The following is a 22,713-nucleotide window of genomic DNA, read 5'->3' on the forward strand; positions in this document are numbered from 1 at the left end:
TGCGTTCATCCACTCTTGCCTGGGAACCATGACGCTCCACCCCCAAGGGAGGAGGGGTCTAGTGACCTACATAAGATTCCACATCCACGATCTGGGCACCTCAGAGGCCACAAGATGATAGAATCAGCAGAGCCCTCCACTCTTAAATGCAAGTGCAGCCTCTCTGTAGTTCACTCTACTGGCTGGCCAATGGCTGACAGAGCCCACTTCACTCTCAGTCATGTGTTGACATTCACCCTATGTGTCTCAGACTAGAAGTGCAGCCACGCCATGGCAAGTGTTTTCCTGTAACAGCATTCTTGAAATAATAAAATGTTGTGTTTGTTATTATAGTCAGAAAAATGTGTACCCCAACTCTCTTAAGTGCAGTGCTATTCATGTGAATATTTTGAAAGTATTCTAAACGTTTGTGAATCATGTAACTGAAGTGGGAGTTGGGAAGCAGCTGAGTGTCCGCCTAGTGAGACGTGGGAAACCTCCAAGAAACCACATCAGGTTTGACCGACACCCCAACCATCATTAATCCACTGGGCAGATTTGATCCAGGGCCAATGAACCTCCCTGTCCTGGACTGATGCTTTGAGGGGACCACACTCTGCCTATCTAACCCATGTTAATTTAGGCAAGTATTTGACCCATTTCTGAAAAAAAAAACTATTTGATGCAGGACCTTAATATTTTTACTCTATGTTACATGGTGCTAATAGAGTCAACTGTACTAAAATCTACTATATCCATTTTATAGTTGTTAAGAAGTACTTTTTCAATTCAATAGCAAAAAATATTAAGTTTTTTCTGCAGAAAATATTTTTTTGTGAAGTTCCTAATGGGGGAACGTTAATGAATGTAGTACCAGAGGTGGCTTTTTATGTTATGCAGAGTCTCTGAAAATTTCATTCATTTATCTATGATGGTTTCTGATATAATGGGGCATATATACTGAAAATTTTGGTTTGCGGGAAATTGAATTTAAAGAAAAAACTTTTGAAATTTGTTACTTACAGTTAATTAAAACTGTCCTGCTGCATATGACGGCCCTTCTTTGGCCTCTAGTAGGCCTTCCAGCTTCTTTTTCACCTTCCTGGATGTTTTTATTGCTTTCTTTGCCATATTAGATGCAGACCTGTCTGCATCGGCTATCCTTATTTTCTCTCAATGTTGCAGCCCAGTGATCTTATTTTCACCAGGATTAATGCCCGGCTTTTTCAGTACCACAACTGCACAACTGAATGTAATAACAGCATCATGAACTCCTAGTTTCATTGAATGCATGCCTACAAATACAGTTTTAGGAAGGCAGTGCCAAATTATGCTGTTGAAATATTCATTTGGGTTCTATGTCTGCTCATGCAAACATTTCCTTAGAAGGTCAGGATGAGCCGAGTCTCTGAAAATAGGTTTATTTGTTGTAATAACAGTAGCAGGAAGAGAATGCTGTTGAGAATAAGGTTCTCCAGTTGCCTGGGCCCTATTGTATTTGCACCACAAATTTTCTCCTGATGGACGCAATCCATGACATGGCTTATCATCAGTAGAGGACTTATGGAAGAATATGGCCCAAACATCTCTCTTCATTGCCTCTAGATCGTCTTTATTTCTCCTAATTGCCTTCCCATAGTATACCTCCAAGTTTTCTATTTCAGTTTTAGGTAACTGACCCTGTCCAGTCAACAATTTTCCATCTAATTTTGTTCCTCTCATATCAACAGTTACTTTTCTCAGCCTTGTTCCCAAACGTTTTTGAACACGGCCTACACATTCAATTTGGCTAATAATGGCATTTCCATATGGCTTAGAGTTCACCACATGCCTTACTGACACCATTGCCCAAATATCTGGTGTACCGTATGCCTCTTGTTTCTATGGAGCAATGAAATATTTGTTGTACTCCATGAACTTCCATACCACCACTTGTTCCTCTAAAATTAGCCACACAGTTGTGTTCGTTACGTTCATTGATGTTACAACATTTGCAATATTTAGACATTATCTCCACATCTCACATTTTACTGGTGTCTACACTCGTGGCTGTCACTACTCCATTCAGAGAAGTATGTCCTCTTTTCTGCCAACATCCATCAAGTGCAACTGCAATATCAGAACATCCATCATTTTCTTCCACTGTTTCCCTAGCAGCCAGTTTCATGAGTTCCTCAATGACCACACATACAGCTTTCTCTAATATTGCAGTCAGTTTTTCAAATTTATTTGGTGGTTGATGTAAGTTCATCACTGAACAAAATGTTCTCCCTGCAGCCATGCCATTGCCAATGGATTGTAAGGCATAAACTAATCTAGTATTGATTTCATAAGGGCCACTTGCATCTGGTTTTAAAGAACTCATAAATGAAATCACAGCTGAGCATTTAGTGCAAATTAAATCCAAAGCAATTGCTAGGCCTTTTCTCCCACTGGCACTCTCACAAATTTTCACACTCTGTGACTCACCACACTGTCTACATTGTACAAATTTAGAAATTACATCTGATAATATTTTCAAATTTATAATAATGTTACTGCACCCCTTGTCACTTATAGTAAATTCGTTGTAACTCTCTTGAAATAGCAAGAGCTTCTTTGATGATGCACTTGTTGAAGAATAACAATTAGGAACATCGTTGCCAGGTGACATAACCTCTTGTCCAGAAAGCTTTCTAAACTTGTTTCCTCTAAATTGTCGTTTCTTGAAAATGCCTTTACGTTTTGTCATCTTCAATAAACGCAACAAAACATACGTAAAGAAGCACTGAAAACGTAGGTATAACAACGACTCGCAATCACACTTGAACAAAACTAATGGCTTGTCTGAAAACTTGTTGTTTACAAACAGCAGAAACAAAAGAATACCGACCGTTGCATTCCAAGGGTAGCCAACACACTCGGGAGTAAAAGAAAAATCCCTAACATACAATGTATGGGATATAAAGATCTAGAATATATGCAGAAAAGTGGGTGACAGAAAAGTGGGCGTGGCACATAGACACGTGGTAGGAAAATGATTTTTTAAATACTCAAAAAAATTTTTTTTCGGCAAAATCCTTTTCAGATTACTTAAATAAAACCTTAATCTGTCGAAATATGATGAAAACCGAAAATCGATTTTTTTTCGACGTGAACCACGGTGTAGTCCCCTTAACATACATGACTAACCAGCTGGATATGATCTTGATGTTCTATCGTATAGATATTTTATATATTTGAAATATTATTAGTGACAACAAAATATTTAATTTTTTTGCGCTGATGATAAATCAGTAATGCACTTTCACAGTAAAGTGAGAAGCTTATATAAGTTCTCATGCTGCATAAATTATTGTTGTGGAAGGAATTACAGAAAGTATTGTTACAGTGAGGCAGTGGATCATATGAATGAAACAGTGACTCATAGTTCGACTATAATGCATATTAAATAATTATTTTCAAAAAATAGCTAGTAACTGCTGAATTAATAAACCAGAAAAATTGAAAAAAAATTTACAGAAAACTTTTATCTGTATTTAGAATAAGGGGAAAATTTTATACTGCCTTCAGGAGAGTGCTGTGTACTGATGGCATTGCATGAGCAGTTAACAGGAAATAAAATTGCTTCTACAGAAAACAAATAACAGATAATGAAGTCAAAACTGCGGAATGGTTGATACTTATCACAGTGTTTAGTACCACAATGTTTTTATATTCTCCTGGAATTGCATGAAGTAAGTTGTTTGCAGTATGCAAAAGGTCAGACTGTTCTGTATAGCTTACACTGCCAAACAGAAAAAAAGTGTGTATGAAACAGTGAGCATACAAGACAGCACATGCATTGAAGCAAGCAAATCAAATAATAATGAGATAAAGATATTATGTAAATGGTACTACAAAATAACAGTGTGATAAATTTATGTTATTAACAAATAACAACAGCCACAGGCTGTTCTAAGATAAACTTAGTGATTCTAAGTGTCTTACATAAATTTCCTTCTAAGAATTTTACATTATTACAGAAAGCTGTAAAAAGTGACCGATGATAAATGGGTCTCATGCAACATGGACACTCTAAATGTTTTGCAAGCAATTCAAGTATCAAACTGAGATCTCAACAAGTACTTGGCATTCTGTCCATGTAAATAATGATGCAAAATTTGCATTGTTTTAGCGTTTGTCGTGTGAAGGTACAGTATTTACAGCATGACAAACATTAGGCTATGTTACTGTACCTCTCCTTTGTGGAGATATCAATTCCTGTTAAGAAAGAACGTTATCCTATGTAAGAGACCCATGCTTAGCTTAATAACTCGCTGCATTAAGAAAGCTACAGTCATTGAGTATGTAGCAAAATAATTACCCATTGGTGTATTGACAGATACCAGATTTCAATATCTAGAATCATTTACAAAATGTTAAGGGAGTACACAATTATTGAACACCCAATACAGGTGATTATGAACAGTAGGGAATAACTATGGAATGATCCCTATGATGGTAAGTAAAAAATAAGCTTTACTGACCATATGTCCATAAATCTATAGTTTCCATACCAGAAGCCACTTTATTCGTAGTATGCAGCACACTGCAAGTATATTTTGATGAACAATATTTCCATTCCCGATCCAGAAAATGGTACTATTTCTCATGATGGCAGTGGTACTCTCCATTAGGAAGAAGTTAGTTGAGACTTACGTTTGGACTTAATATCTAGATCTGAAGCAGACTATCTGATATGTCCTGTGCTGATTGAAGTGCAATGAGAACACAGCTCAGATAAACAATGTACAGCAGCATTATTAATAAATGCATCAACCGTAAACTCTTTTTTGGAGAGAAGTTAATCACTTACAATAGCTTGTGAAGGTCCGCAATCAGCACTGAAATGCAGAAGTCTGAAATTAGACTAAAGGCCTTAATGATAAAATAGTCAAAGTCTCATATAAACTTGGTCACAGAACAAGATAGTGTGTACGGTCCATTTGATGTACAAAGATAAGCTTGATGGCTGATACCCAAATTCTGGTCGTTTTCAATGCAGAGGCCAAGTCCTGGTCATGGTGGTGTGGTGGCTCCCTCAGTCAGTAGTGGCTAGCAAATGTCACGGCGTAGTACGTAGCGAAAATTGCGAATGGGACATTGATTGAAGAATGGCGGGTACAGTGAGCTCTTGGCCCATAGCTCGGTGGAAGACTGGCTTGGAGTGTTATTTTCTTTATTGTGATTTCATTCTCCTGCTCCGTATGGACAGGAGAGGGCTGACAGCAGCACAATCCGCCACTCTTCAACCAAGTGGGACAGTCAATAGAAAGATGAAAATGATACATATACAGGGTGGAAAGTATTTAAACCGACAAACTCTGGGAGGATATCAAAACAAATATTTTTCCCTAATGTCATTTTTTCCTATGGGGATTATTTAAACTGGTGGAGGCCGCATTACACTCTTCAGTTGTTAGAGGCCGTATTACGATCTTCAGTTGTTGGAGGGCTCTTCAGTTGTAGGCAACTGCTGTCCACCAGTGTAGTGGTGCATTGTCTGTGTTTACTAATGGAACGATACACCTGGAGTGACTACACTGACATAGTTGGTGCGTACTACATAGCACACCACAGAAGACGAGCTGTACAACGGGTTTATCAACGACAATAACCTAATCGCCGTATCCCGCATCATACGACCTTTGCTGCTGTGTACCAACATCTGCGTGAGACCGGGTCATTTAGCAGATTACCTGGACAGGGACACCATCGCACGGTAAGAACGCTGCAATTTGAGGAAGCTGTCTTGCAGCATGTGGAGCGGGATCCTTCAGTCAGCACTTGTGCAATTGCACGTAACATGGGGACGAATCAGACGAATGTAAGAACAGTCCTTCGAGAGCAATTGTTACGTCCATTTCACTTACAGCGTGTCCACAGCCTGGAACCAGTTGATTATCCACCCAGAGCACAGTTTTCACTGTGTTACCTGGAACAGTGTGAAATGCATCCTACATTTCCATCCTCTGTGTTGTTTACCGATGAAGCAACGTTCGGGCGTGATGGAGTCTTCAACATGCACAATTCGCATTTTTGGAGTGAAGAGTCGGTGTTGTTGGGGACTGTTTAATTGGTCCGTATCTGCTACCTAGGCCATTAAAATACAGGCACTATTACCATTTTCTCGCCAGAGCATTGCCAGAATTGCTGGAAGACGTCCCACTCCCTACAAGACAACACATGTGGTTCCAACATGAAGGGGCGCGGCACATTTCAGTCATCACGTGCGTCGATTCCTGGACCGACGGTTCCCACAAATGTGGATTGGCAGAGGTGGTCCTGCACCGTGGCCTGCTCGATCCCTAGATATGTCCCCTTTTTTGTGTGGGGAAAGATGCGCAACCTTGTTTACTGCAACTCCCGTTGCATCAGAAGAGGATCTGGTTGCCCGGATAGTAGCAGCAGCAGGAACAATTCAGGATACTCCTGGGGTTTTGCCCGTGTCAGACAGAACATGATCTTATGGTGTAACCTTTGTTTACGTGTCAATGTAGGCATTTTTGAAAATCTACTTTAATCGAAATTGGGTTGTGTTAATGTGTTGTCTCTTGGTCATAAAAAATGGAAAAGTGTTTGTTGGTTTAATTAATTTGCCGCCAGATAAGTCTTCCTCTACCGGTCCGGTTTAAATACTCCTCATAGGAAAAAATGACATTAGGGAAAAATATTTGCTTTGATGTCCCCTACAACCTCCCAGAGTTTGTCGGTTTAAATACTTTTCACCCTGTAGAGGGTAGAATAGAGGGGCAAGAAGACAGTGTCCTCAGCATATAGGAGGTGAACAGGGGGGGGGGTTGGGCATATCTGCAGTATACAGGAGATGGAGGAGAGGGGAAAGGACAGAGCATTGGGGCACGCCGGCGGTGGGATTAAACGTACGGGAGTTGGTATCGTCTGGATTGTAGTAGTGTTGCACCGCCCTAAATACTTAGGCTGCATAGAGGAGCCATTGCAGTCACTTGGCCCCAAGAAGCAAACAGGTCTGTTGGGTCATCGACTTCGAGTAGCACTCGCACTGCTGCCTGGCGTGCGCCTGATTGAAGCTGTGTCCTTTGCTCGTGTAGGCCCTTCCGCCTTGGGTCACACCCGCAACGTTGTTGCAGGGCGGCCAGGAGAATACTCGTTCACCATACTGCCGAAGTACTTGGCGTCAGAGTATTAAGATGACTGACGTACAGTGATTCACGTTTAACCTTCAAACCGGAATTCTGTCGAATATTTTCAGTTCACTTGTCTCTCCTTTATAAAATGTTTCCTGTGAAGAGTACCACTGGAGTTGTTGGACATGATGAAATTGTGTTTCTACTCGCACATCTACAGTACTGAAAAACTACACAAAAGTTGCTATATTACTATCAGAGTTGGCCAAGCTCTACCAACTATTACCTAGAGACTGTAAGCCGCCTTTTTATTGTTTGTTATACGAATCAACGGCTTACATATACGGCATACGCACCTAAATGCCACAAGATAGGGGCTGGCGGAAAACGACAGAGGACCTCCATAATATATGACACAGTGTGTCGAACTTACCATGTTGAACTGTTTTTCGTCGAATCCGACCAGAGTGAACATGGCATTTTCACACACATGTTCTTCGATGGTCGTCAGCTCACAAGCGACCTTTGCGAGGAATCGAAGGGCTTTGCTTTGTGGTAGAAACTCGTCATGCCCGAAGAGATGCATAAAGAACTGAAACAATCATACAAAAACGATTAGTATCCAAAGCATCTGTAACGGAGCTGTTTTCAGGTTTCATACATTTGAAAAAGAACCAAAACGGTTTTGAGGTTATGGAAAAATACACTCTAAATAATAGCAACAAAACTTTTCAGTTAGTATTTAAAATCATAATAACACTAGTGATTATTTATTCGAATATAATCATTAACTCAACTCAGCAAAGAACTTTAATAATTAATACCTGTTGTGTTGGCAGTTGTGGAGCTTCTCCTCCCCCCCCCCCCCCTCCGCACCGCTCCTTTCCCAGGACAAATTTGTGCGGACGCTCACGCCCATCATCAAAAAGGAATGCAGTCAGTTCTTTTTACATAAAGCCACTTATTGAACGCTAAAGAAGGCAAACCGAGAACATGTTTTCAATTCGCAGGCCAAGAGAAACAAAATTTATTAAACTGTCTTCATTTGCTGTGGCCCATTCAAAACAAAATACACTGTACGGCAGATTATCCAAGCCCTTTTATAAAAAATACGTCCCTGATGGGCAAAAACAGGCACAGCTGGTGCGATATGTGTTTACAGAATAATTAATTGTTTAAATTTTGTAGGAAAGGTGTAGCTTACACGACCGTAGTGAATTACTTTTTACTGAGTGATGTACTTCTTTGATAGACCAGACCTGTGACTTTTATCTGTCACCTATCACTTCTTTCACCTCTGGAAATATTTGTTAATGTGAAAAAATGCGAAGTTACATCGCTGTTCGGAATCCACGTTGAACTGTGTGTTTCCCGATAGCTCACTAACTAGTCACTTTAAAGGTCGGAGGAAGGCAACGGAAAACCACATTTAATTGGGCGATGCCTAGTAAAGTACTGTTCTGTTCAAAGGATGTGTTTTCCATTGGTGAGGACATATACACTGTGACATCATGAATCTGTCGACCTCAAACATTTTCATCTGTACCTGCTACTACACATGTACTATGTCAGCCACAGTAGGTTGTGCGGCAGAAAGTAAATAGTTGCGTTACTAGATCGTGTTAACGGAATATAGGACATGAAGGTGCAAAATATTGACATAATGTAGAATACAATGATAAGATAAGTGATCAAACATAGAGAGCTATAGTTTGACTGCACATTATTTTATTACTTTAGAACGTAAGTAACTTACGTAGTATACACATTGATATTAGTAAAGTGTTTGAAATTTTTACTTATATTCCACTGAGAAACTCACTTTATTCAACGTCTCTGCTTACTTTACGATTTAGTTACCCATGTCACGGATTGCACGGCCCCTCCTGCCGGAAGTTCGAGTTCTCCCTCGGGCATGGGTGTGTGTGTTGTTCTTACAAGGGAACCTCCCCATCGCACCCCCCTCAGATTTAGTTATAAGTTTGCACAGTGGATAGGCTATGAAAAACTGAACACAGATCAATCGAGAAAACAGGAAGAAGTTGTGTGGAACTATGAAAAAATAAGCAAAATATACAAACTGAGTAGTCCATGTGCAGGATAGGCAACACCAAGGACACTATTAGCTCAGGAGCGCCGTGGTCCGGTGGTTAGCGTGAGCAGCTGCGGAACGAGAGGTCATCGGTTCAAGCTTCCCCTCGAGCCAAAAGTTTTTCTTTATTTTCGCAAAGTTGTGATCTGTACATTCGTTCATTGACGTCTCTGTTCACTGTAATAAGTTTAGTGTCTGTGTTTTGCGACCGCACCGAAAAACCGTGCGATTAGTAGAAGAAAGGACGTGCCTTTCCAATGGGAACCGAAAACATTTAATCGCGAGGTCATAGGTCAACCGATTCCTCCACAGGAAAACACGTCTGATATATTCTACACGACACTGGTGACGGCATGTGCTTCACATGACAGGAATATGTTGTCGACCCACCTAACTTGTACACTTGGCGAATGGGTAAAAACATTCTTCTACGTTGCCGATTTAGGTTTTCTTGTGGATGTGATAATTACTCCCAAAAAGTGATGAAAACATACGAGTTTGTCACATAAACTGCAAGAAATGAATCCAACAGTTTCACAGTCGCTCACTTTTCCCTGTGCTCTGTCAAAACATATGTTTTTAACGTTTTCAAATTTTTCCGTGTGCAGACCGTCAAATCCTGCATATGTTCAAGCAAATCTGAACAAGTTCTGGAATTTTGGAGAGCGAAGTTGATTATGTGGGACTGCCTGAACGTTGATAATTGTCTGAAAATAAAAAATTAAACTTTTCGCTCGAAGGAAGACTTGAACCAAGGACCTCTCGTTTGGCAGCTGCTCACGCTAACCACGGGACGCTCTTCAACTCAGTTAATCCTTGATGTTGCATATGTTGCGCATGGACTACTCAGTTTGTATATTTTGCTTAGATTTTCATAGTTCCACACAACTTCCTGTTTTCTCGATTGACCTGTGTTCAGTTTTTCAAAGCCTATCCACTGTGGCAACTTATGACTAAATCTGAGGGAGCTGCGATGGGGAGGTTCTCTTGTTAGCATAAGTTAGTTTAAGTAGTGTGTAAGTCTAGGGACCAATGACCTCAGCAATTTGGTCCCTTAGGAATTCACACACATTTAGTCACAAATATCCAGGCAAATTACATTCCTATAACTGTATTTAAGTTTTCAGTTTCTTTTACATGTCCAATGGCCCAAAATTATATGAGAATCACATTCAACAGATCAACGGGTAAAGTTCCCTACTATTTTCATGAGGTCTGAATGACAAACTTTGCACTTTCTGTCACTGAAACATCTAACCTCGCTAGCAACACAAATTAAATTGTGAGGGGATGGTGTATTTTGTGCCAAAAATAGATTACATGACTGTGTACTATCATCGTTAGTAAAAACGGGAATGCAGCTCCGAATATCATTTATACAAGCTTTAGAATTTAAATTAATCTTTCAGAACATCCAAAATTTAAAAACAATAAAGTGCAGGACTGTAAATATCACAAATTGACATAGCACCTTGAATAAATTTAAGCGATGTGGTTTTAGGCGAACCTCAGTAATGTTATAATCGCGCAAAGAGCACAAACATCAAAGACAGTGCAGCAAGACGAGGTGGCGGTTCCCCGCTCAGCGAGGTAAATTAGTTGACTGAACGTATCCTGATAGCAATCGGAGAAACTTGCTAACATACACAGTCTGGAGGCACAACGCTGTATTAAATCAGAATGGTAAGTGGGAAAGTAAGTGCCAGTTAAAGATTGCTATTGCAGCTCGTATAACTCAGTCTCACGTGTCTTAGGCAGTCTTTAGAATTTAAGAGGTGCGGTCAATAAGTAATGCAACACATTTCTTTCTGAAAGTAGGATGGTTTTATTCAGGATTCCAATACTTCATACTATTCACCACTCTTTTCGGTAGAAAATCATATTTTGCAGCGAAATATCGGTTCAGTGCAACGGCCTTGCGGCACCTTACTGAGAGGCTCTGTATGCCCGCGTGGTAAACTCTACTGCTTGACGTCGGAGCCAATGCTTTGCTGCATCAATAAACGGCCTATCATACACGTACTGTTTCCCGCGGAGTGCATCCTTCATTGGCGAAACAAAGTTGGATGGTGCGAGATCCGAGCTGTTGGGCGGACGAGGAAGAACAGTCCAATGAAGTTTTGTGAACTCCTCTCTGGTGCGCAGTCCTGTATGGGGCCTTTCATTGTCATGGAGAAGGTGAGATTCGTTTGTATTTTTGCGAAAACGAACACACTGAAGTCGTTTCTTCAGATTCCTGAGCGTAGCACTGCAGGAATCTCAGCTGTGTGCTCCGGGCCGGCACGGATGACAGTGGACAGGTTTGCGAGACTCTGACAGCGCCTCGCCCAACGACTCGCCGTGCTTTTGTTCACTGCTAGGTCTCCGTAGGCATTCTGCAAGGGCCTGCGGGTGTGTGCAGTGCTCTGGTTTCTCGCCAAAAGGAACCAATGACAGCTCTGTGCTTGCAACGCACTTCCCTTATAGACGCCATTTTGGAGGCTTCGTATAGCACCGTCCCCTATCGGAACATCGTGAAACCATACAAGCTGAAGGGGGAATATTACATGACAACAAATTTCGCATTTTTTAAGCGAAACTGGCCGAGAAAAAAAGATATTGCGCTATTCACTGAACGCCCCTCGAAGGACAATGAAGATTTTTAATTTCTGCTAGGCGCCAAATATAAGGTTGAAATGGAGGGCATGTCCTGGATTTTACGGACGTTGTGCGTCAGTATAATTTCCTTCCTCCCCTTAAACACGTCTCTTCTTAATAATTCCTATAGGCACCGGCTAAAAATGGCTCTGAGCCGTGGAAAAAATTTGCTGTTTTGAAGAGCGCGCCGCAGCGCGTTGTGTGAAGCAGTCGCCCTCCGTTTCTAGCGGTGGCGCCGCTGTGGCAGTCGCAGCTTTGGTGTCTCCCTCTGGTGGAAAAGGGGAAAGGTTGCCTGTTCACGTGCATTTAAGGGGGCGCTATGCGCTCGCCAGGTGGTCGGTCTGGAGTCCGTCTGGATGAGTCTGGAGTCAGTCTGGGGCCAGTCTCTCGTCCCCAGCTTGCTAGTCTGTCTCTCGTCCGAAGTTGTGGCGCAGTGAGAGAACTCAGCGAGTGGTCGCCCGGTCGGAGACTTAGTTCCTGCATCTGAGTCTGCGCGTTGGGCCGCCAGTCTGCTCGAGTTGCTGAGGCAACGGTCATTGTCGGATGGATCGATCTGTTGGTTGGTCGCGCACTGAGACACAATATGACTCGTCCATCTTGAGCATCAGCGCATGTGAGGTCGCCACGTGAGTCCAGTGGGCCGCGCCGTATAGCGAGGGGTGGTGGCTTCGCGGCCGACACGTGAGCAAGTCAACCCACGACATCGGTCTGTCTGGTGCGAGCTGCGACAATGTGAGCCGGGAGATCGGCGCGCCTTCCTGCGTCCGTTGAAGCGGCTGGCAGCGGACGGTTCGGGAGAGCTTTTGGGGGTGCTGCGCCAGGTCTTCGCCAGAAATCGCAGTTTATTAGAAGTTAAGTGATTGGACATATGTTGTTTCATTTACTTGTTAAATTCCTTTTGTTTTCTTGGTGAGGTCACCAGCCGGTTTGTTTTGGGGTCGTCCCACCATTCTTCTGCGTTTGCCCACCCGCAGGAAGGTGGTTATTTATAAATTGGGTGGTCCGTTTTTCCTTTGTGGAGTAGGGGCAGGTTAGCGCAACCAGCGGTTCGGGTTGTTCGGTAATCTCCCTGTCAATCTGCGATACGTTAATAGCTGCCTCTGTCATGTTTGTCGGATTCGTTCTTAACGAATTTATTGCTTGAAGTGTAACGGCCGAATTCCTGAAATATGTTTTTATGTTGCCTGTCATCTTGAGAGGCGGTATATGTGTAATGTAGAGCATGTTTGGGCCAACCTTGTATATTTTATGTAAGACTGCATTTCATGGGTTTTTGTTTAAACGGTCGTTTTAGTATATAAAGTTGCCACCCTTCCACCGTAAGAGTTTTCTTTTAAAAATCAAGTTGTACCTTCGGTGGCAAGTTAATCTTTTAATGTTAGTGATTTGTACCATTTCCATCTCTCCTACGGGGTGCATAGTTTATGTGCTTCTGTGAGTTGTCAAAATTTTTAGTTTAAAGTAATCTCGTGTGTTGCAGATTTGCACCAGTGTAGTCTTTCAGAGGTTGTTGTGAGCGGTCGTTACTACGGCCGTGTCAAAAGGCAGCGGAAAGGTTCTCAGCCCGAAAGCTCATACCGTCAACAATTTGTTCTTTCTGCCTCTGAATAAATTGTAACTTGATATTTAGAGGGTGCTTTCTGATTATAATTTTAAATCTGGTTCTAAAAAAAAGGTCTTTTAGGAATATAATTTCTATTTGTTGAAAGAAATTTGATTTGTTTTCATCAGTTACGCACTGGAAACTACTTCCACGCTCACACAGTGTGATTAAATGTGTTAATGTTCTTGATGATTGGCTAGTAAATAAAATAAATTCTTAAGTATATTGCCCGCATCTCGTGGCCGTGCGGTAGCGTTCTCGCTTCCCACGCCCGGGTTCCCGGGTTCGATTCCCGGCGGGGTCAGGGATTTTCTCTGCCTCGTGATGGCTGGGTGTTGTGTGCTGTCCTTAGGTTAGTTAGGTTTAAGTAGTTCTCAGTTCTAGGGGACTGATGACCATAGATGTTAAGTCCCATAGTGCTCAGAGCCATTTGAACCATTTGATAAGTATATTCTTTGAAAATAAATCACGGTTCGGGCTCCTTCACGTGTTTTAACTCCATAGATAGGCTAAAACTGTCACATACAGTCCTCGCCCCGCACTGAACCGAATTCAGTATCTGACAGCGGACCAGATTTCCCGCCCGGCCGGAGTATTGATCCCGACGCGCTCCAGGGGTAGCCGGGGCGTGTGTCCAGGCAGCACGCCCTCTGGCGGCGACGTGAAGGACACAGTGTGCCCGGTGGGCGGGAGCGCTGGCGCGATACCGCCAGTAAATATCGCGGCCGACAATGCTGTTTACTTTCAGTATTAATAAAAATGGAAATTGTTACACCAGGAATCAGTAGTCATCTTTTATCAGAGCTTGTGGAGATGTTCAACACATGGAACATGTTAAACGATTAAGCTTTCATTCCATTCGAAGGTGATGTTCATTATCAACAATTCGAGATATGACAAGTGGGGTCAGATCCAGTTTGCAGAAAATCGGGAGTAAAGAATTGTCATATGAAGTAGTCTTTATAGGCCGGCATTCACGATATTGCCGATGTCTGATTTATGGGAATAAGGCCTTTTATCCAAGCTATGACGTCACGCACAGCCCATTGCGTGGATACATTTGCCCCTGCCCATGTAGTTTTATGCAGCTGGCGATTCTATAACTGGCCTTCAAAAACCATGCACGAGATTTTTTTTATTATCTCGGTAGCTTCACGAAAACCGTTAATCCTATAGAAAATATGAGCAGATTTTTTTTTGGTAAGACATTTAATGTAGTTAAATTTTGTATTTGGATACGTTTTCACTAGAGGCAGTAGTTCTCGAGTTATTCAAGAAAAACGTAAACAAGTAACCTCCAATCGTAGCTCCACTCCCACACTCAACCCCTACCGGTAAGGATTTCTTGTATGTATTTGTGGATATTATGATCAAACGTGGCATTGCATTCGCCAAAGAGTTCCCGTACAGAACATGGGTGGTGGCTAGTTACGTTTCTAACGGTATAATTCTGCGGAAGCGCAATAGTTTTTGTTTCTCTTTTATTCTACTTAATGATGTTTGATTGTTAGTATCATGGAGAATGACGAATCACCTAAAACTTGCACCGCAGATATTGCGGAAATGGAAAGTATTAATTATGTGCGGTTTTCACAGAATGGATTGGCAGTTAGGAATGGTATTGTTAGCCAATAAATAGATTCTAATAATACTTAGAAAGTGTGTTTATTGTGCCAACATACACCTTTTTAAACGGAACTTTAACAAACTAAAAGTGGGGTAAATTAGAATGTCAGTGTTGTTTCTTGCAAGATTCTATGGGCTCTGAGCACCATGGGACTTAACTTCTGAGGTCATCAGTTCCCTAGAACTTAGCCGGCTGGAGTGGCCGTGCGGTTCTAGGCGCTACAGTCTAGAGCCGAGCGACCACTCCGGTCGCAGGTTCGAATCCTGCCTCGGGCATGGATGTGTGAGATGTCCTTAGGTTAGTTAGGTTTAAGTAGTTCTAAGTTCTAGGCGACTGATGACCTCAGAAGTTAAGTCGCATAGTGCTCAGAGCCATTTGAATCCTAGATCTTAGAACTACTTAAACCTAACTAACCTAAGCATATCACACACATCCATGCCCGAGGCAGGATTCGAACCTGCGACCGTAGCGATCGCGCGGTTCCAGGCTGTAGCTCCTAGAACCGCTCGGCCACTCCGGCCGGCTGCAATATTCTAGTGCGAGTCGTTTACGAGATACCGTATTTTGAAAAGTTCTCACACCGACACTTGCACAAAAAAGTGCATACATTACTTATGTGGATATCTGACGAGTATGGAGGCCAAAATGACCACCGACAGCAGCAATACTCGCTTCCAGTCTGGTGTGGAACTATTGCTAGCATTTCAGCATAGATGTCCGAGCAGGCTGCAGTAACACGTCGTTGCATATCATCGGATGGAGTTGGCATGTACCTTGTAGGCAATGTCTTTCAGCTTTCCCAACAGAAAAAATTCCACAGGCGTTAAATCCGGGGAACGGTCGGCCAAGGTACGCGTCCTCTGCGTCCAATCCAACGATTTGGAAACAATTCATGAAGACATGCTGTAGTACTTTGTGCATTATGGACTGGACAGCCATCATGTTGGTACCACAGGTTCCTCCTAGTCTGCAGAGGAACGTCCTCTAGCATCCGTGAAAGATGGTTTCTTACGAGGGTGCGATACTTGTGCGCGTTCAGAATCCGTCTATGAAACACGGGCCTATGAGCTTCACCTGACAAAGCCAACAGTGATAGTCAACAAAGAGGGAGACGTGATAGGGCTGGAACCTATGTCGGTGGAGAATGCATAGGTCATGTCACTTCCTCGTGGAGTTGCGTGGGAGCTAACGTGCGGATCAACTACAACAGTAGCAAGAACATTAATTTCCCCCTCTTCTGCCGTCACTTGTTGCCTTCTGTTACGATGTCCAGGTGTTATACTATCACTTTCACGTGACTGGTTGAAAGAGTTGAAAAATAATTACTGAGATGCTTGACGTCTATTGGGACATCGTCGCATATACCGTACGAGAACGAACTGCATTCTTCTTACAGTCTCCATACACCATCAGCATGTCGCTTTTTTCTCCATTGGTAAATCAAATTGTCCACTCACGACGTACTGGTTGGACTGTCCTACACTGTGTTACTGGCAAGTCCCCATGCTCTCAAGTAACACACGAGCACGCTGTAAGGAAACAACAGCGTCTTACATAGTAACTACATAGGCTGGAAAGCTCAAATAAGTGTCGGTGTGGAAACTTTTCAAAATACGATATGTCATAAACGGCTCTCACTAGAATCCTGTAAGAAACACCACTGACTTTCTAATTTACCCTACTTTTAGTAAGTTAGTGTCAACAGGCACTGATCCATTTAAAAAGGTATACGCTCACACAAAAATACACTCTCTAAGTATTATTGCAATCCGCTTATTGGCTAACAGTATGAGCCCTTGACTACCAATCCATTCTGTGAAAACCACACGTCGATAGCACTTTTCATTTCCGCAATATCTGCGGCGCAAGGTTTAGGTGATTCACCCTGCATGTGGACTGAACATGGCGTATTGCGCATTTAACCAACATCAAACAGAAATGTTCATGCGAAGACAAGTATGTCACTGTTGTTTACATTTTGCGCTGAGACATTAACTTTAATATTGCACGTATTTATTCTGATTTCAAACATTTATTTGTTAGCGAGAGGAATGAATCGTTGCTGCCACATATGCAATTCGAAATTTGTGTATATGCAAAAATTTGTGACAAAAAAATTGTTCAAATGCGTGTGAATTCCTAAGGGACCGAACTGCTGAGGTAATCGGTCCCTAGACTTACAAATTACATGAACTACCTTATCCTAAGAACACCACACACACCCACGCACGGAGGAGGAGTCGAACTTCCGGCGGGAGGGACCGCACAACCTCTAATATGGGGTTTCAAACCACGCGGCCACTCCACGCACCATTTGTGGGTCAAATACTTAAAAAAATTCTGTAGTGTACGAGTGTGTTAGAAATCAGTCTGTCGAATGTATATACATTTCGAGCAATTTTCATCTGCAAATTAAATTGGCTCATTATCTCCAGATTATGTATTGTGCTTATTTTATAGCAGCTTTCTATGGTACGGGGAATGACTAGATGTGATTAATATTTTATATGTGGTGTCTGTTCTTTCGGGCATATACAAGGGTCACTCCAAAAGAAATGCACACTATTTTCTGTAAAAATACAGTTTTCATTGTGCATGTGTGAAACTTTTACAGTGTGTAGATACATCCTTCCCGCTTATATTCACACTTAGTTCGAGCTGTTCCCGTGAGTGGCGCCGTCACAGCATGTCTTCGAGATGGCTGCTACACTTGACGTTCGTCAGAAGCAACGTGCTGTCATAGAATTCCTGTGCTGTGAAAACGAGACAGTGGGAAACATCCACAAGAGATTGAAAAATATGTATGCAGATTCTGCTGTCGATCGCAGTACAGTTAGTCGGTGGGCAAGCAGGTTACGTGATGAAAGTGGGCACGGCAATATTGAGGATTGTCCTGGCAGCGGCAGGCCTCGTACTGCACACACTCCAGACAATGTGCAGAGAGTTAACGAATGGGTGACTGTTGACAGACGCATCACAGTGGACGAATTGTCACGCTACATTGGGATAGGTGAAGGAAGTGTTTGCAGAATACTGAAAGTGTTGGCGTTAAAAAAGGTTTGTGCCAGGTGAGTTCCCAGGATGTTGGCAGTGGCTCACAAAGAAACAAGAAAAACGGTATGCAGCGAACTTTTGGAACAGTACGAAAATAGTGGAGATGAATTTCTTGGAAGAATTGTGACAGGTGATGAAACATGGCTCCATCATTTTTCACCAGACACGAAGAGGTAATCAATGGAGTGGCATCATGCAAATTCACCCAAGAAAAAAAATTCAAAACCACACCTTCTGCTGGAAAAGTTATGGCTACGCTGTTTTTCGATTCCGAAGGGCTCTTGCTTGTGGACATCGTGCCAAGTGGAACCACCATAAATCCTGATGCATATGTGACGACACTGAAGAAACTTCAAGCTCGACTGTGTTCGACCACATCGGCAAAAGCAGGATGTTTTGCTGTTGCACGACAATGCACGGTCACATGTCAGTCAAAAAAACCATGGAAGCGATCACAAAACACGGATGGACAACACTGAAACACCCGCCTTACAGTCCTGACCTGGCTCCATGTGACTATCATCGCTTTGGGAAACTGAAAGACTCTCTTCGTGGAACAAGGTTTGAAGATGATGACTCCCTTGTGCACGCTGCCAAACAGTGGCTCCAACACGTTGGTCCAGAATTTTACCGTGCGGGTATACAGGCGCCGGTTCCAAGATGGCGTAAGGCAGTTGAGAGGGATGGAAATTATGTGGAGAAATGAAAATATTGTTCCTAAAGGATGTATCTACACACCGTACAACTTTGACACTTGTAGAATAAAAGGTGGATTTAAAAAGATAGTGTGCATTTCTTTTGGAGTGACCCTCGTATAATAAAGGTGAGGCTGGCCAGTGATGCCTTGAGTGTAGATGCACACCACACTCAAGCTCCTTCGGGAATTGACGAAATGCCGCGAGTAATGAGGATAATGGGCAGGGAGACTGCGTTAATAGTGTGTGGATAAGTTGAGACTTTGCGCAATAAAATTGAATGTTCACTTATTCGAAACTCCATAACTGTCATCTATTCCGACGCATAAGTTTTAAATTTGGCTCAAAGGTGCCTACAACTTTCCTCTGCAATAGTGCTGGAGCTCGGCACCCTCCGACGTTTCCCTAGGGCTCGGCTACGCATGAAGCAGCAAAATGTCGACACATCCAGAAAAGGGGCCACAACTCGGAGGTTCATGTGAGATGTAGAGTGAATTAATGATATCACATTGGCACCTAATTTTGTCACAATTCGGCCCAAATCCACCGCGGTCAGACGCCGTGTTACCCACATTTCACACCTTCTTCTGACGCCTCTGCGATGGAGGTCAGAACCACGACACCCAGCGTTGAAATGACGCGGTGTTCCTGCGGGCGGCCGCGGAAAACAACCGCTGCTCGGAAGCGACACCAAAAGCCTCAGGGGGTGCCCACAAAGTGTCACCGACACTACCCCTTCCCTTGGCGCGTTGATTCTCACACATTTCGTGGTCAAAACTGACATTTCACAGTACGATGAGCAACAGATCAACGTTCCCCACTGTTGCCACCCCCTGGGCGTTTCAGCCCTATGCTAAGGACATGGTGGCGCTGCGAGCCCACCGAACGTGATCTGACGTCCTTTGAGTGTGCGCCCGCAATTTTTTCTCCGATATACAGGGTGGAGCCACTAGAGAGTGTTCAAAACCATTCGACAAAATTTGAACGTGATCAGTAGTAGCAATGGGCGTTTATGCTTTTTAGCACTCCTGTGCAGCATCCTCCTGTGGCGTGATCATGGCGGCTGCTGCAGTAAGATGTGCTCGGCTCTGAGCACTATGGGACTCAACATCTTAGGTCATAAGTCCCCTAGAACTTAGAACTACTTAAACAAAACTAACCTAAGGACATCACACACACCCATGCCCGAGGCAGGATTCGAACCTGCGACCGTAGCGGTCACGCGGTTCCGGACTGCAGCGCCAGAACCGCTAGACCACCGCGACCGGCCATAAGATGTGCCTGACAAGCGAAACTCACCATCGCACCCCCGTCGAATTTAGTGGTAAGATGGCCCTGTGGATAGCTTGTCAAAACTGAACAAGCATGAAAACAGGAAGAAGCTCCACTGAATAGGGAAAAAAAAACGAAATGGAAACAGTGAACGGCCCAAGCTTAACAAGTGCAGTATTGAGCAAATGTCCCCAGCCGCAGCGTCATGGCTAAGTGGTCACGGTGTTGGACTGTGAAGCGGACTAGTCGTGTTCTAAACTCACTCGTGCCATTTATTTATTTTTCACAACATTGTGAACTGTCCGCGCGGTCATTGATATGTTTGTTCTGCTTCTGTAGTCTTGACAGTTGTCATACTATATGCTGGTTACAGAATATTTAGGTCATTACCGTCGTAAGTAAAAGTGATAGCAGGCGAGATACCACATACACGTCTCACAGAAATGAAAACAGCAATGAAATGGGTGTGAACTATGCTACATAGAAGGAATTTAAGAGTTAGAACTTCCAAAACGGAACGTACCATCGTCCGCAGCTCGTGGTCGTGCGGTAGCGTTCTCGCTTCCCACGCCCGGGTTTCCGGGTTCGATTCCCGGCGGGGTCAGGGATTTTCTCTGCCTCGTGATGACTGGGTGTTGTGTGATGTCCTTAGGTTAGTTAGGTTTAAGTAATTCTAAGTTCTAGGGGACTGATGACGATTAGCTGTTAAGTCCCATAGTGCTCAGAGCCATTTGAACCATTTGAACGTACCATCAAAAACGTTAAAAACACATGTTTTGACAGAGCACATGGAAACTGCGCGATTGTGAAACGGTTGCGTTCATTTGTTACAGCTTATGTGACAAACTGTTTTGTTTTCATCATTTCCTTGGGAGTGATCACATTCACATACGGGCAAGGAGGCATATGTCAGTCACTTACCAGGCATACAAATTAGGTGGTCAGTAAGAGATTCCTATCGTATGACACATGCACTGTCACTAATGCCGTGTATGACGCGACAGACGTGTTTTCCGGTGGAGGGTTCGGTTGACTTGTCGCCTTGTCATCAAACGTTTTGCGGTTGCCATCCGAAAGCCACTTCCATTCGGCTGCTAATAGAGTAGTTGTGCAGAATCAACTGTCATTATAGGTCCCTTCCTTACACCTCGCTGTTGCAAACGGACGTTACGCCACAGCACAGACACAAGTTTGAATACAACCAACAACGGGGGAAAAAGAGTTATTGATACGAGGGAGGTTTGAACACGGCTCTCCTGGTTGGTGGTTCAACAGCGTGACCACTTATTCACGACGCCGTCATTCACTGAGGCTGCTGTGTATTGCACTTCTTGCCCTTTGACCGTTCAGTGTTTCTATTTTGCTTCGTTTTTTTCACAGTTCTGTACGCCTTCTTCCTGTTTTCACGACTGATCTGTGTTCGGGTTTTGGCTAGCTGTCAATCTGGTGCGATGGGGAGTTATCCTTATGAGTAAAACGGCAAAGGGTCCCTCTAAAACTCCCCCAGTTCGGCCACGCACCTTTGTTGAACACATTACAAATGTACCTGTAAGAAAAAAAACGACACACATTCAGCCTAGTGGCTGTACTAGCGCCTGAGTGTTAGGCAACCCCTTCGACACCCATTAAGTGGGGTTTCCATAACCTGCGGTGGAAGAGCAGCCTCGAGACTGAATTGGCGTCGAAGTTTCCGACAGTTACATTTTTAACCAGCTAAACAAAAGTTCATGGGTGGCACTGAGGTTGTGGCCAAACTGGAGGAGCCTTAGAGGAAACTTTTATTCACGCACATGTTAATGCAGCAACCTGCCATGATCACGGAGGATGCAAAACAGGAGCACTGAAAAAGCATAAACCCTCTTTGCTACTCAGGATCACGTTAAAATTTCGTTGAAGGATTTTGAACGGTGTTTAGTGGTTCCAACCTTCACACCGGAACAAAAATTGCTGGCACACTATGCTCCGAAGAGGCCAGATCACGTTCAGTGTGGTTGCATCCTGACGATGTTTCTAGCGTAGAGCTGAAGCGCCCAGTAGGTGGCAGCAGTGTCGAACGTTGTCGAGAACGCCGTACCGTTGGCCATTGAACTGCGAACTGTAGTTTTTGATTTATGTTAAAAATGAAGAAATTCCTCCAGCTGTATTTAAGGTGTCGATTTTATTTTGGCAACTAGTTTCAACGTTGTAACAACGTCATCTTCAGGCCCATTCACTTGTTGACGTCAACTGCGTGCGTCTGACACTAGAAGTCAGTGATGAGACATGGACGTGCTCCGTGTGTAAGGTGGGTAGTAACTAGTATGAAGTTCAGATCGGTAGTTCAAAGATAGCCGCACGCAGTTGGCATCAACAAGTGTATGGGCCTGAAGATGACGCTGTTACAACGTTGAAACTAGTTGCCAAAATAAAATCGACACGTTACATACAGCTGGAGGAATTTCTTCATTTTTAATATAAATTTATACCAGCTGACGTCCCACTGTCCTCCATTTCAACTATGGATGTACGAAAGTAGTTTTCGATGACGAAATGTGTGGGGATCAACGTCCCAGGGAAAGCAGTGATTTATTGATGCCCTTTATGTCATGCCCTGAAGCCTTCTGGTGTCGATTGTGAGCGGCGGTGCA

The 22,713-nt window shown here is 43.2% G+C and overlaps 1 protein-coding gene across 1 annotated transcript in view; it reads right to left on the bottom strand.

Moving 5' to 3' along the window:
• Nucleotides 1-22,713, bottom strand: part of LOC126094494 (lipase 3-like) — a 199,917-nt gene that overhangs the window by 52,309 nt on the left and 124,895 nt on the right. The window contains exon 5 of the mRNA XM_049908903.1: nt 7,540-7,698. Coding sequence (XP_049764860.1) covers nt 7,540-7,698 — 159 coding nt within the window. The remainder of the gene's footprint in view (nt 1-7,539; nt 7,699-22,713) is intronic.

This window comes from Schistocerca cancellata, chromosome 8 (assembly GCF_023864275.1).
Source record: "Schistocerca cancellata isolate TAMUIC-IGC-003103 chromosome 8, iqSchCanc2.1, whole genome shotgun sequence".
NCBI lineage: Eukaryota > Metazoa > Arthropoda > Insecta > Orthoptera > Acrididae > Schistocerca > Schistocerca cancellata.